Here is a 17694-nt window from a genome sequence, read left to right as displayed (position 1 = left end):
AGACCTGTGGCCTGGATAATTTACTGAGAAAGAACCTAACTATCAAGCCGTACTTCTAACCAATTAAACTTTTCCCCACAATCGACGGTGTAAATATAAGTACACAAAAGCAGGATGTAAAATTAAACGGATTAAATGTATTAAATGAAACAAGACATGCAAAAAATAGAAAACATATAAATATAAATATCCCTCCACCCCAGCAACAACAAGACACCACCAAATATAAATACAACAAAAACCCTCCCTTGCCCCTGTAACATGTAAACAATCAACACGAATAACAAAAATTGAATGATATATGGAAATGAATGTGAACTTGAGTCCGGTAACAAAAAACTGTCCTGAATGCGGTTGACTGAATTAGCGAAAAATGAGTCGTTGGATTTTCCCCAGACAAAATGGAGCAGCCTCGCCGTGAATCCTCGGTGCGTATGATTAATTACGACCCCAGGGTCTCTCGTGATGAGGTTCTTGAAGCAAGTCCGGCAGATAGAAAAACAAACTGGATGGAAATGCGCGATGTGGAATATAACAGGTACAGATGGCTCGTGGTCGTGAATGTGAAAAATCTCCTTCTCTCCTCTCCTCTCCTTCTCCTCCTGCTGTCTTAAATAGTCCTGTGACGGCAGTAATTGATTAATCGTGAACAGGTGTTTTCCAGGTTTGCGGCTGTGGTCTCCTTCCATCAGGGCATTAACTGATACACATACAAACAGCAAACGGGACAATGAAACGAGACGCACTCAGAACTGACATTTACAACACTAACTATGTGGCCCCGCTACAAGTTTGCTCTGTACATCTTGTTTAAAATTCTCATGCTGGATCTGTGATTTTCTGCCATCACAAGTCATACTTTTAAGAGCCTAGCATATATTTGCTTGATGATTTTTTTTTTTTTAAACCTTTTTTCTTTTCCTTTCTCCTACTAAGTGAACTCTTATGCACACTCCATCTAATTCCAAGTTCACCAAAGCAATGGCCACTGGCATTTTTATACCCAATCACTGGACCACTTCCAGGCTCTGAGGGGTTCTACACCCAGAATTCCACCTTATGGGCCCAGGTATCCCTGACAGACTGCTGACCCATTTCTAACCCACGGGCGAGGTAAGCCTGCAGGGAGCTCAATAGCTGCCTCCTGATACCAACACTTACAGGGTTGGGGACTTGGCACTCTTTTATTGTGCACTTCCCACCATCCAAACAATTTAAGGGATGCTACAATTTATTTCTGGCATCAATATTAACAAAATGCCAGTATCACACCATTTAAAAATTTTTTTTTTTTTTTTTTTTTTTCGGCATACCACGCAACCTTAATGCCAGAGAAGCTATGATTTACAGAAACACTGGATTTAAAACTGTGATGTCTCAGCTAGAGATGGACTGGAAATGTGTAGCTTATGATGTTACCAACATGACAGAATAAATTGACAGCACAGAGCATTTAATAAACATCCAAGATTGAAGTTATACAGCAATTTGTTTTTATTCAGTATCGCCTGATAAAAGGCTTATGCTTACAACCTTTGACTTCACTTCACCTGTGTATTTTGATCTTCTAGTTTAAACCTTTGCATATACTGTGGATAGGTGGGCTTACCTATGCTGTGAATCAGCTGATCTGCTAGTATTTTTACTAGCATTTGAAAGAATTTTTCCCTTTCAGAAAAGGTGAACATTGATTATAAGAGCCTTTAGCCAAAACCAAAATGTTATTCAGAATTTTTAGTTAAGTGTGAAAACATGCTACAGATTTTCAATTCTTTGTATTTTTCAAGATTTGCTCTAGCACTATGCAGTCACGGGCCATTGCTTTGTTAATCCAATGACTTTTTACACAACACCATTCTTTTATGTCATCCAAAACATGTCCGTGCTAATGGGGGGAAAAAATGTCCAAAATGCAGGCTCATCTCAAGAAAATCCTAAAGAAAATGATTCAACAATGACATCACAAAAACATCAATTACAAAAAAAACAATTACAGCAGCCCAGGTAAGCAGAGAGCTGAGGAGACTTCGTGCCAGCAAAGCAGTGGGTCCAGATGGAGTATCACCACGACTGTTGAAGGCCTGTGCATTGGAGCTGAGGAGTCCTCTACAGCGCATTTTCTAACCTGAGCCTGAAACAGGGGAGAGTCCCAAGGCTTTGGAAAACATCTTGCATCACCCTAGTCCCAAAGGTATCACGTCCTGGTGAGCTGAATGACTTCAGGCCTGTCGCCCTGACGTCACATGTGATGAAGACCATGGAGCGGCTGCTGCTTCACCACCTGAGGCCACAGGTCCACCACGCCCTCGACCCTCTGCAGTTCGCATACCAGGAGAAGGTGGGAGCGGAGGATGCCATCATCTACATGCTACACCGATCCTTCTCCCACTTGGACAGAGGTAGTGGTGCAGTAAGCATTATGTTTCTGGACTGGTCTAGCGCCTTCAACACCATCCAACCTCTGCTCCTTAGGGACAAGCTGACAGAGATGGGAGTAGATTCATACCTGGTGGCATGGATCGTGAAGTATCTTACAGACAGACCTCAGTATGTGAGTCTTGGGAACTGTAGGTCTGACATTGTGGTCAGCAGCACAGGAGCGCCGCAGGGGACTGTGCTTTCTCCGGTCCTGTTCAGCCTGTATACATCGGACTTCCAATATACTGTAACTCAGAGACCTGCCACGTGCAAAAGTTCGCTGATGAAACAGCTATTGTGGGATGAATCAGGAGTGGGCAGGAGGAGGAGTACAGGAACCTAATCAAGGACTTTGTTAAATGGTGTGACTCAAACCACCTACAACTGAACACTAGCAAAACCAAAGAGCTGGTGGTGGATTTTAGGAGGCCTAGACCCCTCCTGGACCCCGTGATCATCAGAGGTGACTGTGTGCAGAGAGTGCAGACATATAAATACCTGGGAGTGCAGCTGGATGATAAACTGGGCTGGACTGCCAATACTGATGCTCTGTGCAAGAGAGGACAGAACCGACTGTACTTCCTTAGAAGATGCTGCAGATGTTCTATCAGACGGTTATGGTGAGCGCCCTCTTCTACGCAGTGGTGTGCTGGGGAAGGCAGCAAAAAGAAGAGGGACGCCTCACGCTTGGACAAACTAGTGAGGAAGGCAGGCTCTATTGTAGGCACAGAGCTGAACAGTTTGACATCTGTGGCGAAGCGACGGGTGCTGAGCAGGCTCCTGTCAATCATGGAGAGTCCACTGAACAGTATCATCTCCAGACAGAGGAGCAGCTTCAGCAACAGACTGCTGTCACTCTCCTGCTCCACTGACAGACTGAGGAGATTGTTCCTCCCCCACACTATGCAACTCTTCAATTCCACCCCCTTGGGGGGGCTGGGGTAAATGTTAACGTTATTGACCGTTATACCTGCCTTGCACTCTCCACCTTGCACTTTTTAACTTGCACTGCATTTTTATCACTCTTTAATTAATATTGTTTTTATTAGTATGCTGCTGCTGGAGTATGTGAATATCCCCTTGGGGATTAATAAAGTATCTATCTATCTATCTATCATCCTAAAATATGAAAATTATTGCAGTTAGGTCCATAGGTATTTGGATAATGATACAATTTGCATAATTTTGGCTCTGTAAGCCACCACAATGGATTTGAAATGAAGCAATCAAGATGTGTGTGTGTGTGTGTGTGAAATGTAGACTTAGTTTTAATTCAAGGGGTTTAACAAAAACATTGTATGAGCCATTTAGAAAACACATTTTTATACATGGTCCCCCTATTTTCAGGGGCTCAAAAGTATATGGACAAACATAATCATGAATATAACGATTACAGTGATCCCTCGCTATATCGCGCTTCGCCTTTCGCAGCTTCACTCTATCGCGGATTTTATATGTAAGCATATTTAAAATATATATCGCGGATTTTTTGCTGGTTCGCGGATTTCTGAGGACAATGGGTCTTTTAATTTCTGGTACATGCTTCCTCAGTTGGACACTATTGGCAGATGGCTGAGAAGCTACCCAACTTACTTTTCTCTCTCTCTCTTGCGCTGACTTTCACTGATCCTGACGTAGGGGGTGTGAGCAGGGGGGCTGTTCGCACACCTAGACGATACAGACGCTCGTCTAAAAATGCTGAAAGATTATCTTCACGTTGCTACCTTCTGTGTGCAGCTGCTTCGTGAAGCAACATGCTGCAAGGTGCTTCGCATACTTAAAAGCTCAAAGGGCACGTATTGATTTTTCACTGTTTGTTTTTCTCTGTCTCTCTCTCTCTCTCCCTGCTCCTGACAGAGGGGGTGTGAGCTGCCGCCTTCAACAGCTTTGTACCGGCGGTGCTTCGCATACTTAAAAGCCAAACAGCCCTATTGATTTGTTTGCTTTCCTCTCTGTTTCTGACAGTGTGCTCCTGACGTGCACTCCTTTGAAGAGGAAGATATGTTTGCATTCTTTTAATTGTGAGACAGAACTGTCATCTCTGTCTTGTCATGGAGCACAGTTTAAACTTTTGAAAAAGAGACAAAGGTTTGTTTGCAGTGTTTGAATAACGTTCCTGTCTCTCTACAACCTCCTGTGTTTCTGCACAAATCTGTGACCCAAGCATGACAATATAAAAATAACCATATAAACATATGGTTTCTACTTCGCGGATTTTCTTATTTCGCGGGTGGCTCTGGAACGCAACCCCCGCGATGGAGGAGGGATTACTGTATTTTCAATACTTGGTTGAAAGTCCTTTCCAGTCAATGGCTAGAACTCACGGCATTCACCAAGTGCTGGGTTTCCTCCCTTCAGTTGCTTTGCCAGGACTTTACTGTAGCGGACTACAGGTGCTGTTTGTTCGTTGGACTTTCTGCCTTCAGTTTTGCCTTCAGAAAATGAAATGCATGTCCATTTGGGTTGAGGTCAGTTGACTGACTTGGCCATTGAAGAATATCCCACTGCTTTGCTCCGTAAAGCACTTTGTTTGCTGTCACATTATGTTTTGGCTCATTGTCCATCTGCACCGTGAAGTGCCGTCCTTCCAGCTTTGCAGCATTTGTCTGAATCTGAGCAGATAGTCCAACCCTGTACACTTCAGAATTTGTCCTGCTACTTCTTCCAGCAGTCATATCATCAATAAACACTAGTGACTGACTTCCATTGGCAGTTATGCATAACACTGCCTCCACCAGGTTTCACAGATGATATTGCATGTTATAGATCATGTGTTTCTTCTCTTCTCCATACTGTTCTCTATCCAACATTCTGGTATATATTGATCCAATTTGTCCAAAGAAAACTGTTTCAAACCTGGACATTTTTTTTAAATACTTTCTGGCAAAGTCCAATCTGTCCTTCCCATGCTTGAGGCTTACCAGTGGTTTGCACCTTGAGGTTCAACCTCCATCTTTACTTTCAAGTCTTCTCTTGATTTTAGATTTTGGCAGTGACAGATGTATCCTCCAGAAAGTGTTCTTGGTTTGGCTAAATGTTGTGAAGGGGTTCTTCTTCAACAAAGACAGAATTCTGCAGTCATTTAGCACAGTTGTCTTCCATGGTTGTCCAGGGCTTGTGGTGTTGCTGAGCACACCAGTGTATTCCTTCTTTTTACAAATGTACCAGATGGCGGATTTGACTACTCCTGGTGTTTCTATTATCTCCCTAATGGGCTTGTATTGCTTTCTCTGCCTAATGGACTGTTTTTACTTGCATGGCCAGCTCTTTGGACATCATATTAAGAGCTCACAAAGACAACTTCCAAATGCAAATTCCACACTTGGAATCAACTGTAGAAATGTAATAATGAGGGACCTGCCCACACCTGGCTATGGAATAGCCTGTCAGTCAATTGTCCAAATACTTGTGCCCCTGAAAATGGAGGATCATGTATAAAAATGGCTGTCATTCCTAAAAGGATCATAAGATATTTCTGTTAAACCCTATGAATTAATACTGAAAGCCTACACTTCAATCATGTGATTATTTCTTCATTTCAAATACATTGTGGTGGCATACAGAGGGAAACGTATGAAAATTGTGTCGCTGTCCAAATACTTATGGCACGGACAGTAATTCAAAGATATAAAAATAGTTACTTCATTTTCACGTTACAATGAAACAAATAGCAGAAGTAACAACAGTAATCATTATCAAAACAAATCCAAATATTCTTTAGTGACTAGCAGAGGTAGAAAGAGAACAACAAAAAAAAAAAAAAAACCCTGTTCAAGTAGAAGCATAGTTACTTACACAAAAATTTACTTAAGTAAAAGTAACTGATATGGAAACTAATCAAGTTAAAAAGTACAATCTGAAAAAGTTTCCCAAAAAAAAAAAAACAATTTAGTTACTTTAGGAAAAAAAGCTAAATTAGTAAATGCCCTCAATTATTCATGCTATACTTTGGAAAGAATACACCGAGTATAAATAACAATACAATAGACTTTGTCCATCTAAAGACCTATTCATGAAATACGAGGGCAAATTAAAAAAGTAAAGGCAATTTGAAAATTACATGGTAACCACAGAAAATAGAAAATCGATGTAATACAACACATTTGTGATGGCTTCTGGGTATTTCGAACACGTACAGCACAACACTCTGCCACGAGTCTAGTTGAAGCCAAGGTCAAATGAACATTAACACTCCACTGCGGGATTGCAACATTGCTGAAAAATGCACCCGAGTAAGATTTCTTTGGGCAGAGGGAGTGAAAGCTGCTGAAATTCACTGCTGGATGTTGGCTTGTTTAGATCAGTAAGCTTTCTGGATTCCGATCTTGCGTCAATTTTACTGCTCCAGAAGTCATCCTGCACTATGGCATGTGCAAAATCATAGCTGATATACAAGTATGCAGAAGTAGCAAAGTAATAAGTCGGTCTTCTCTGATGAAGAGACATTCGCCAAGTCCATATGTGCTGGTGTGTCTAATGTTGATGGTCGACCAGATCAAGCTTTATCGGTGATACTTGTTCTTCCCACTTTAAACATTTCTACCCACTCAAACATATTCATCTATGATGTCGTTTTCACTTCCATACCGAGCCAACATTCTTCAGTGAACCAGAGAAGGTTGCAGTCCCTCTGCCCAAAGAAATCTCACTACGACACGTTGTTCAACAATGGTTAATCCCGCAGTGAAGCATCCTGGTTCATTTGACCTCAGCTTCACCTACACCAGTGTTTCCCAACTTCTGTCCAGTGGCTCCCATGTGGCTGCAGGTTTTGTTCCAAGCAGCTTCTGTTTTTAATTGGACTCCTGGGCTAATTAAGTGATGTGTTATTTCCCAAGTTCTGTGTTTTGGGAACAATATAGAGATTAGAAAACAAAGTTTGGTAAAAAAAAATATATTTATTTAATAAATATTTACTTATATATATTAAAATGTACCAAGCAGTTATAAATTATTAAATTGGATGTCCATCACAGACTCATCTATAGAAAACCCAGCAGCAGGTAGACTGAGAGCTGACCGAGGTTTCCAGGCCTGTGACTTGAAAATTGTTAAAGAGAAAGTCAATAATCTCACCGGTTGTTGACTGGCCATAGTTTATCAATTCATTAATTGAAACTGTTGTTAAGAGTCATGTGTTTTTAGAAATGTTACCAGGAGTACAAGATGCAGAGGAACTTAAACACAAACTCCCTAGAATCACACACTGCCTAACACAACCCTTTGCATGAAACATGCCTAAAAGCACCCATCTCTTGGCGACCAGTCTGGAAGTCATCTCGTTGGATCATCAACCAAAGGATGATGGGTAGTGGTTAGATTCAGGGTCATTTATGCTGACCTACATTGATAAACCAAATTTTCATGGACTGAACTGTATGATATCATGCTAGGTCACACCAAAAATGTTTTCTTCTAGTCACAGTCGGAGACAAAAACTGAAAACTATTTCTGAAATTAAAAATGTGTTAAAATGGTTATATTGACTACAAGGATTGCTTTAAGCATAATAAAAATTTTTTTTAAAAAAACACAAACAAACAAACATCATTTTAGGGCAGGGGTGGTGAACTCCAGGCCTGGAGTGCCACAGTGGCTGCAGGTTTTCATTCTTACCATCTTCCTAATTAGTGACCAGTTTTTGCTGCTGATTACTTCTTTTAATTAACTTGATTCAGGCCCCATTGTTGTTTCTTTTTCTTTAATTAGCAGCCAAACAATAATGAGACACAAAACAAGCCACCACATGACCAGCTCCCATGTGCCCATCACACAATATCCGATATTAAAGAGAGGTGATGGTCTTGGTAAGGTTGATCTCTCAGGTCACCAAAACATTTTGACATTGGTGCTCTTAGAAAGGACAGAAAAACAACAGTTTTCGAAATGTGAGCTGTGGCAGAATGAGAGCAGCAACAAGCCATGGAATTAAATAACGGGTTTAATTAACAGCAAGAATTGGCTTCTCATTAAGAAAGTGATTGGAGTGAAATTGGTTAGAGTTTGAAGCCCCAGTTTAGCTGGTCATCCGTTAGCTCGTTTCACATCTCATTTCTGCTTGTCTGTCATTTAATGAAGAAAGGAATCAATTCAGAGGGCTGAACTCTTCTAACAAGGCTATTAAAGTGATGGGGAAAAAGTTAATTATAAGTGAAAACTGGTCACTGATTAGGAAAAGGGTTAGAATGAAAACCTGAAACCACTGCGGCACTCCAGGCCTTCGCCACCCCTGTTTTAGGGCATTCAAAAGCATGCTTTTTTTTCCTACACAAGAGAAAACAAAGATACAATTGCAATCTAAAATAAAGCCAGTACATACTAAAAAAAAAAAAAAAGTTCTATGGGACTTTTAGCCAAACTCCTGGGAGCACATTTAGAATATCCTGGGCACAGCATCAAAAGTTGGGTAACACCAACCAGTCCATTTAAGATGCATATATGTTACTGTTTTTTAGTGTTAATTTTAAATGGCTTTACCTCAGACTCCATTTTTTCAGGTGACAGGACTTCCAGTGACCTAGAGCAGACAGAACCTGTCCTCTGTCCTTCTATTTGTCGGGAGCTTGATATGCGACTACCTGGTCGAGAGCGAGAACCTGAAGCCGGCCTTGAAATTTCATCCAAACTTCCTTTGCAAATATCCATTGGGCTCTAAGTAAAACATCAGAATGGGGTTAACATGAAATCAAGCAGACATAAGTAGATACAAACATAAATGAAAGGCAATACAAATTACCCTTAGCCACACACAGCTAAAGATCAAAGCTCCTGGGAAAATAAAGAGTATTAAAGAAACTATAAGCAATTTCAAGGGATTACAGAAAGCAACATGCTAGGATGAAACTAGCAAAAAACAAACACATTGCTAGGACCTTTCAGTAAACATCTTACAACTCCTCATAGATACAAGTGATTATGTATTAAAATATTTACGTTGACTGGCCAGCACTCGAAGATTTGATGGTACCCTTGAAAACTCCTGTAGCCGCAAAAGGTTTCTCTGTATGCTTCCCAATGTGTGACTAATGAGGGCCAGACTGTGTGTCCTCTGTAGTATTCCTGCGAGTCCAAACCTCAAGGCCCTCTAATGTCCTGGGGGACATCAACAAGGGTAACAAATCTGTCATTATCTGTCCCATCTTCACACTTTGGTGGGAAGATGGTAAACTGCTTTTAAGTGTTGCGTGTTCCCATGCTGGACTAACATATTGTATCAGGTTGCTTTCTCCCTTGTGCCTGGAGCTACCAGGATAGGTACCAACAAGTCAATCAGAAAATGGAAAGACGGACATGGAATTAACATTTCACAAAATATTACATGTACCTGCAGAATGAATCTGAAGCTAAACCTGTTTGACATATAAGAAAGACTTGTACGTCTTGGAGGGCTCAACACTGTCTGCATCCAGACAGCCAAAATTTGGATATGTTTCACTGTGCAGAATTGACTTTTTGTCCTTTGTGTTTCTCTATAATATCATTCTGACACAGTTACTTTTTATTACACCATCACTTTTTGTTTATTTTTCATCGAGGTCACCACCATTTTGTGTATTTTAGAGTGGCTGCAGCCATACTGCTATTCACAATAGATTATATATAATATAAAAAAAATAGAGTAGATATATATCATTTTTTTTTTTTTTTTAAATTATAAACTAAAAAATATCAAGAACTCACGACCCGCAAAACGAGACTTGCCAAAAGATTTAAATAATGCACAAGGCCAGAAATAAAAGACAAAGAGTAGGACAGCTGCTGTACAGGCTTTTAAGTGTTCAAAGCACTGCGAGAGATACAGATCACGCGGCACGGCAGCAGCAGCAAGCCAGCAGCTAATCGAGCAGAGAGGAGGTTAAAAAAAAAAAAACCTGAATTTGATTCCTATTGTATCACTGTTTAAGAGGGGGTTTCGAAGGAGCGACCGCATCTCCTTGGGGTGCGTTCAGCCCCCCTCTTCACAACACGTGCAGTAGAAACAGAAAGTGGCTGGCAAGCAAAGCGAGTGGGGGGGGGGGGGGTTTTGGGGAGAACCCCTAGTATACTATAACATGATGAGCAAAGTTCTAACGTGATGTAGCTGATCATACACTATTTAAAAATGACAGCATGCTACTCTTGTTGTCAAAGATTTTAAATAATCATGAAATTGTGGCGCTACTCGTTATTTAAATCATTTGAGAGAGTCAACTTCAACTTTTACTGTCAGATCTGGGGTATTTTGTTTTATTATTAGAATTTGCAAAGAATTACAAAGATGAGCCTAAGTGGTTCCAGAATAATGTTTTACGGACAGAAGAGGTAAAGATAACTTAAGACCTACTGGTCTTCTGGTTCTGTTAGGCAAATCTTACCACAACCTAATTCATCCTGTTATTAGACGGCAGCCTGTTACCACCAGAATATTGAGGAAGTGGATCCTGGAGGTTGAAATGACTCTGAATGTGGCATGGGGACAATACTGAGGGACTCTGTCACTGCATCACAGACTAGATTAACTTCTGTGTCAACAAAGTGGTACCCACAAAAACAGAACATTCAAATCCAGTGACAAAGAGGCTCTGAAGGATTTACTGCAGTGAAGGAAGGGAAGCTCACAAAGCTAAAATAAAAACCTCACTCAGAATAACAACATGAAAGATGTCTGGAATGGACTGGGCATAATTATTGGACTCAAGCAATCCAGGGCTCTGGTGCTAGAAGGGGATGTGGACAACACTAATGTCCTGAACCAATTTTTTAATAAATGTTTCCCTCTTGCCTTCTGGTTGCAGCTCTCTGCAGCTATGTAGCAGAATTCCTCTCTCTTTTCTTTTATCCCATCAAACTCTTCTCCTCCTAAACCTTTCCTCTCTGCCGATGGAGACCGTTAATTACAGCAACCATTGCAGCTAAATTGCTTTCAGCCTCTCGGGGAAAATCTCCTGTCCTTGTCTCTCCTACTATCTGGAAGTCTTCCTTTCACAATCTTGTCCTCCTTGAACTTTCTGCATCTTGAATCAACAACTCTTCTGGCTCTACATGACTCATTTAGTAAAGGAGGTGGTTGAGGGTTGCTCTATAGTATAGTTTTTCACGTTTTTGTTTTTTTTTGTTGTTCTTTGCTTTGTCCTGTGATCCTGCATGGTGTGTGTGACAGTTTACTCACCAACTCTTTATTTTTCCTTTTTTTTGTTTAAATAGCAGTCTCAAATGGAGTGGGGGTGTTGTTGTGTCTGTTCTTATATAGCTTAAAATCAGTTATTTCTGTTGGTTTTCTTTGGCTGTATACTTTTCTTGTTATCAAAAATATGACCAGTCTCCCCACACCATCATCTCTACTAGATCAACAACTCCTACTACGTCTACTGGAAGGGCCAGTGACAAGTCCACCTCTGACCGTTAGTGTGGACTGCTCATAACTGAAACCAACTAGGGAGACAACTGAGGAAGCTACACACTGGAAAAGCTGCAGGACCACAAGGAGTCAGTCCTCAGGTTATTAAGGCTTATGTGGACCAACTTTGCCACCTGCTCAATCTGTCCCTAAGGCTTCAGAAAGTACCGCTGCTGTGAAAAAAATCCTGCAGTGTTCCTGTTCCAAAGGAGACAGGCACCTTGTCACCCAACAACTGTAGTCCAGTGGCACTTACGTATCAAATATTGAAGACCATTGAGAGGTTGGTCCTGGACTATACAATTCCTCTTGTGATAGACAAACTGAAGTTGCTCCAGGTGGTCTATCAGATAAAGACTGGAGTGGAGAATACAATTCTCTTTCTCCTCCATAAGGCTTAGTCTCACCTGGACAAAGCTTACAGCACTGTGAGGAAGATGTTTTTTGATTTCTCCAGCACCTTCAGAACCATCCAGCCAACCCTTTTAAGTGGTAAACTCAGAGATATGCTGGTGGATTACCCTGTGGTGTCCTGATAATGGACTATCTGTCAGGCTGACAGCAAAGATTGTGTTTCTGATACGGATGTGAAGAACACTGGAGCACCTTAAAGAACAGTCCTGTCTCCTTTTCATTTCACTCTGTACACCTCAACCTGTAAATATAACACACAGTCATGTAACTTGAGAAATTCTCACATGATTCTGCACTTATGGAGTGTATTGATAATGGGAATAAGAAAGAAGTCAGGTGAAGAACTTTGTTTCTTGGTGGAGAAAGAACTGTCAGCCACTTAACATCAGCAAAACCAAGGAACTGGTTATTGACTTCCTCCAGACTAAAGATAGATAGAGATAGATAGATAGATAGATACTTTATTAATCCCAATGGGAAATTCACAGAGCCTCTATGTCCAGTCACTGTTCAAGGAGTGGAATTAGAGGTGGTCCACTGATACAAGTACTTGGGGGTCCACATTAATAACAGGTTGGACTGGTCTCAGAACACAGAGGAACTACATAAGAATAGGCAAAGCAGGTTCTTTTTTCTATGGAGACTGTGTTCCTTTAACGTGGAAAGTGACATCCTTAACAATCATGTACATCTCTGTGATGGCCAGTGTGGTGTGCTGGGCTGGTAACATCACTTCAAGAGAGGCCCACCAAATCAACCAGCTAATTAAAAGGGCAGGCTCAGTTATAGGGTACACTCTGGACCCTCTGGAGGTCGTAGCAAAGGAGGGAATTAAAACAAAAGAGTGCCATTATAAACAATACTGCACATCCTTTCTCTGACACTCGATCAAAGGGTACTTTCAGTCAATAGATTATTCAGCAGAAATGTGTCAAGAAACGCTACTGGGGCTCCTAAATACCAACAGCAATACATCTGTATAAATGCCTCATTAACTGTGACAGCCGAGTCAGAAGTTTTCTTTCTTTTGAATTTTCTTGCTTTATAGTCATCCGGTGTCTGTTCAGCCCAAAGTATGTGTATATGTATTTATTTATTTATCTAATTAACTAGTCATTAAGCCCGTTAAAATAACGGGCGCTAGAACAGTAGTGCATAAATAAACATTAGTAGGAACAGTCTATATTAAATGGCAAGGGACCTTGACCTCATTCTTTTTGTTGGTCGTATTTTTCTTTGTCTTTCAGCCTTTCTTTTGTTGATGTTTACTTGCTGAGCTGACCGTACTTCATGTGCTGCCGCCGTGTTTTGTATGTCTTTAATTTTCTGTGACAGTAATACTGTCTTGTACGTCTGCTGGCTTGTACGTCCGTAATACACCTTTAATTTTTTCTGGCGGTAATACAGGCGTGCGCGTCGGTAATATGCCTTTAATTTTCTCCGACAGTAATACTGGCTTGTATGTGGCTGTAATATGTGTCACTCTATTGTGTACCTTTAATTTCCTCTCTCAGTAATACTGGCTAGTATTTCCGTAAAACGCCTATAACTTTCTCTAACAGTAATATCGCGCATCGCACCGTGCCCCGCACATGCGCACTTCACAAGAAGACACACACACACACAGACACCTGGACGCACACAGGGATTTTATTAAAGAGGATTACTTACTTACCTACCTACCAATTTATGTAAGTATTTATTTAAAGAGCTTCTGTAAAATCTAAATGTCCCCCTTAGGTTAAATAAAGTTATATCGTTCTATCCATTATGAGCTAAATTAAAATTTTGTAATTTATCAATAGCAGGCATTTAGCACGACTACCACAGCATATACAATTTCACATAAAATGTAAAATATTTCCGGTGATTAGACTGGTCCTGTCTTGGATAAAATTCATACCTCAAGATAACTGCTACAAGATTCACCTGAAACTGCACTGAGACCACCCTTTCCAAAGGGTCTTGGTTCGATTGTTTTGTTCCACACCACAATGAAACTGGCATGTTCACATCTGCATAAACGAACTGGACTTTTCGGGAAGTTGCTCCAGTTTTTGAAAAGAAACAAATCGAACTGAGACTAGATACGAGAACACCTTCAGACTTGCGGCAGTAATGGCATGTACACTCTTAAAAATAAAAAAGTGCCAGAGTATTGCTTTAGAGCGATGCAATGGAGTAAACAGTTTTGGTTCCCAAAAGACCCATCCACATGAAGGTTCCAGAAACAAACTTGATTTAGATCTGCAATAGGCTCCATAAAGTGAATAACCACAAATAGATTGTAAGAGATGTGTGAAATACCAAGGAGTTCTTGATTTTAAAAGGACTCTCGCTGCATAAAATAACACAGGCTAAGTTCAGGTTTTGTTAATCTGTTGATGTCATGCTAAATAGCCTACCATACCCTAAAGATTCAGGTTTTTTTCTGCATATTAAGATGTTTTTTAGAACACAAAAAAACAACTTCATATGTTTAAAAAAAAAAAAAAAAAAAAAAAAAAAAAACAGAATGAAATGGTGCTTTGTCAAGCAATGGTTCTAAGAGGAACCACACAACCCAGTCAATAACCATAAAGTGCCATTAAAGAGCCAGAATTTTTAGGAGTGTAACAAGTATGTAACCAAATACTTAAACTTTAATTTTGCTTTAAATGCATGTGTCCCAATACTTCTGCTCAGCTGGAATTGGGGGGCTAAATACAACAAGCACCATTTTTTCCATCATTGTTTGTTACATTTAAGATGCTGCCCAAAAATAAGAGCCATCATTCTGTACTTTAGTCTCATATTCCTCTTTTCACTTAGGATACATATTAGATAAATATATAAAAAAAATAAACCATATCACCACATTGTCCCATTTTGTTCTCTTTTGCTTCTCTAAATATATAGTATAGCGTCCCAAGGGGAAATAGAGTTTTCTACAGAAGCTCAAAAAATATAGAAATATTAAAACAAACTACATCAACCTCACTCATACATACATAAAAAATTACAAGAAAAGAAAAAGCTTTGGACTTGGCATTAAAAAAAGCCTATTGCCATTTGTATCAAAGAGCCCCAGTGATGTTTGTTCACACATTTCTGTTCAATAATTCATTGGCTACAAGTAAGAAATGCTAGGGCATTACAGAGAGGATAAATAAAGTAGACTGTTTGACTGATTTATAGGATATGTATATGCAAAATAATTTCAGGAAATCAATGACAATGGCAGATAAGGCACTATAATGGACTATTAAGTAAACAGACATAGTCCCTCTTCTCCTAGCCATCTATTAGTGAAATGGAACAGCATGATCTCTATTATGTGTTATTTAAATGCACAGGAAAAAGTGTACAAAACTGAGAAAGACAGGAGCTAAATCAACAGTGTGTGTGTGTGTGTAGAAGAAAGAGCACTTGCCAGATTGAGATTGTTAACAGTTACACTTGACTTTCTCAGACCAAAACCAAAAAGAAAGTAGGGGTGTGTGCCTTAACCATGTCATCAGAGAAGAACTGCTGACCAGTCACCTACTATATAATGCCTTTCATAGTAAGGCCAACAAAGCAGTAAGGGCTCCGTGGATTTACTTAACACTCCATTATAATGCCTTACCTGACCTTTCGCACATTTCCTCAAATTACGCTACACTTACACATCTCATAAATCAAGTACAAAATAATTGATGCTGCAATACTTTATATAGTTCATTTTATGACAACAAAATTAACAAAAAATACTGAGCAACTTACATTATAAATTTTGAATCTGAGGGCACATTGTGAGAATCTAAGGCAATGGAGATACAGTTTCTTAACATATAATGCATGAAACTTGATCCAGACAACAGCCTCACAAAATGATCTTTAGATCATAAAATGAAGAGACTGGCCACGAGTTCATTTGAAGAAATTATTTAGAGGCACATACCCAATGTACAACAATACAACCCTCAAAATGTATGGCTGTGTTGGGGGGCCACTGAATTTGTAACATAAGCTGTGACACTACCAATAAAAGTGTTATACTAAACTACATATAGTAGATCCTGTTGAAGCACATCCTCTGCCAACAGATCAAAATAGCATTTGAAAACCCAGTTTGACTTTGTCGCTTGTAGAATCTGTCTGATGCATAATTTTATTTTCTATGATAAACAAGTCGCTTTAGGAATTTAGGAAAAAAAATAATAATAATAAAGCATACATCACAAAAATTATTATTCTTATGATAAAACCGGATGGGGGACCAGGATTTTATTCCTGCCTGTGTCGCTGTGAAGCGCTTGCACATTGGTCTCTTAGATCTTGGGCGTTTTCTTTGGGTGCTCTGGCTTGTTGCCATTATTCAAATAAGTGTATGTCGAATTAACATTGGACATAAGAGTAGCCCGCTATGTGTCAGTGCCCATTACTAACGATGGACATCCGGGGTTGGTTCCTGCCTTGAGCTCGTTGAGGTCGGGATTGGCATCTGCTCCAAACGAACGCACTCTCTAAAAATGTTTGTTAGAAGCCGTTAAAAAATCGAAACAAAACACAACTCTTGAAAATGTAATCGACCCTTTAGGCATTCACCTCAAGTCAAAAACCGACTTAGAATAAAACACAAAATAGCAAATAAACCAATGCATCTTTCTTCTGTTCGTTAAACGGTGTACGAAGTTAAACGAGTAAAACCGTGAACGATGTAATTCATTGGACGGACTAGCGTTACATGCAACTTTTCATGCAGAGTGGACGCTTTAATTTGCACATTAACAAAATACAATAAAAGTACCATACCTCACAGCGCAAACTCGCTCAAAACAGAAACAAGCGCGGCTGCAGTCAGTTGAAAAATCCGCGTGTTCCTTTATTTACCCACTGACGGCCGACACTTCCCGTATCCAAGGACGCGGGGGTAACTATTCAAATGCCTTCAACTTTATCGACACACTCGCGAGTTCTTGTTTAGCGTATGCGTATTATTGCTTCAGTTGTAACCGTCTTACGTGGCCGTGCAGTTGCAGTGACTGCAGGTTGTTGTGTATTGAGTTGTCACGATACTAACATTTCACACTTAGATATGATACTAGCAAAAGTGCTCAAACTCCATGTCATTTTTAATACCCAATACAGTAAATATGGTAACAAAAAATATTGATTTAAATGAAGTGCAGCTCTTGTATGCATTAAGTGTTTGCATTGATGAAAACAAATAATAGAAATGAAGTCATTAAAGCATAGGAATAATTAACTACAGTACACTCTTAAAAATAATGGTTCTTTAATGGCACTTTATGTTCTTTTACTGGGTTGTGTGGTTCCTCGTAGCTCCATTCCTTGACAAAGCATATTATCATTCTGGGAAGGGTTATTTACAAATTAAGTTGGTTCTTTATGCATTGAAAAACTTCCTAACCTACAGAAAAAAGATGAAATCTTTATTGACGGTAGGCTACCTAGAAGGACACTAACGGATTAAGAAAACCTGAACATGGCATGTGTTATTG

General features: G+C 39.9%; 1 protein-coding gene across 1 annotated transcript in view; it reads right to left on the bottom strand.

The window, feature by feature from the left end:
- fsip1 (fibrous sheath interacting protein 1) overlaps nt 1-17082 on the bottom strand; it is a 466416-nt gene extending 449334 nt beyond the window's left edge. Inside the window, exons 1-2 of the mRNA XM_028821434.2 lie at nt 16985-17082; nt 8896-9069 (exon numbers count right to left, since the gene is read on the bottom strand). Coding sequence (XP_028677267.2) covers nt 8896-9063 — 168 coding nt within the window. The 5' untranslated portion in view covers nt 9064-9069; nt 16985-17082. The remainder of the gene's footprint in view (nt 1-8895; nt 9070-16984) is intronic.
- Between the last annotated feature and the right edge of the window lie 612 nt (nt 17083-17694).

The sequence above is a fragment of the Erpetoichthys calabaricus genome, chromosome 16 (genome assembly GCF_900747795.2).
Source record: "Erpetoichthys calabaricus chromosome 16, fErpCal1.3, whole genome shotgun sequence".
Taxonomy (NCBI): domain Eukaryota; kingdom Metazoa; phylum Chordata; class Cladistia; order Polypteriformes; family Polypteridae; genus Erpetoichthys; species Erpetoichthys calabaricus.
The sequence above is the reverse complement of the archived record's forward strand: the minus strand, read 5'-3'. Positions and strand labels throughout refer to the sequence as shown.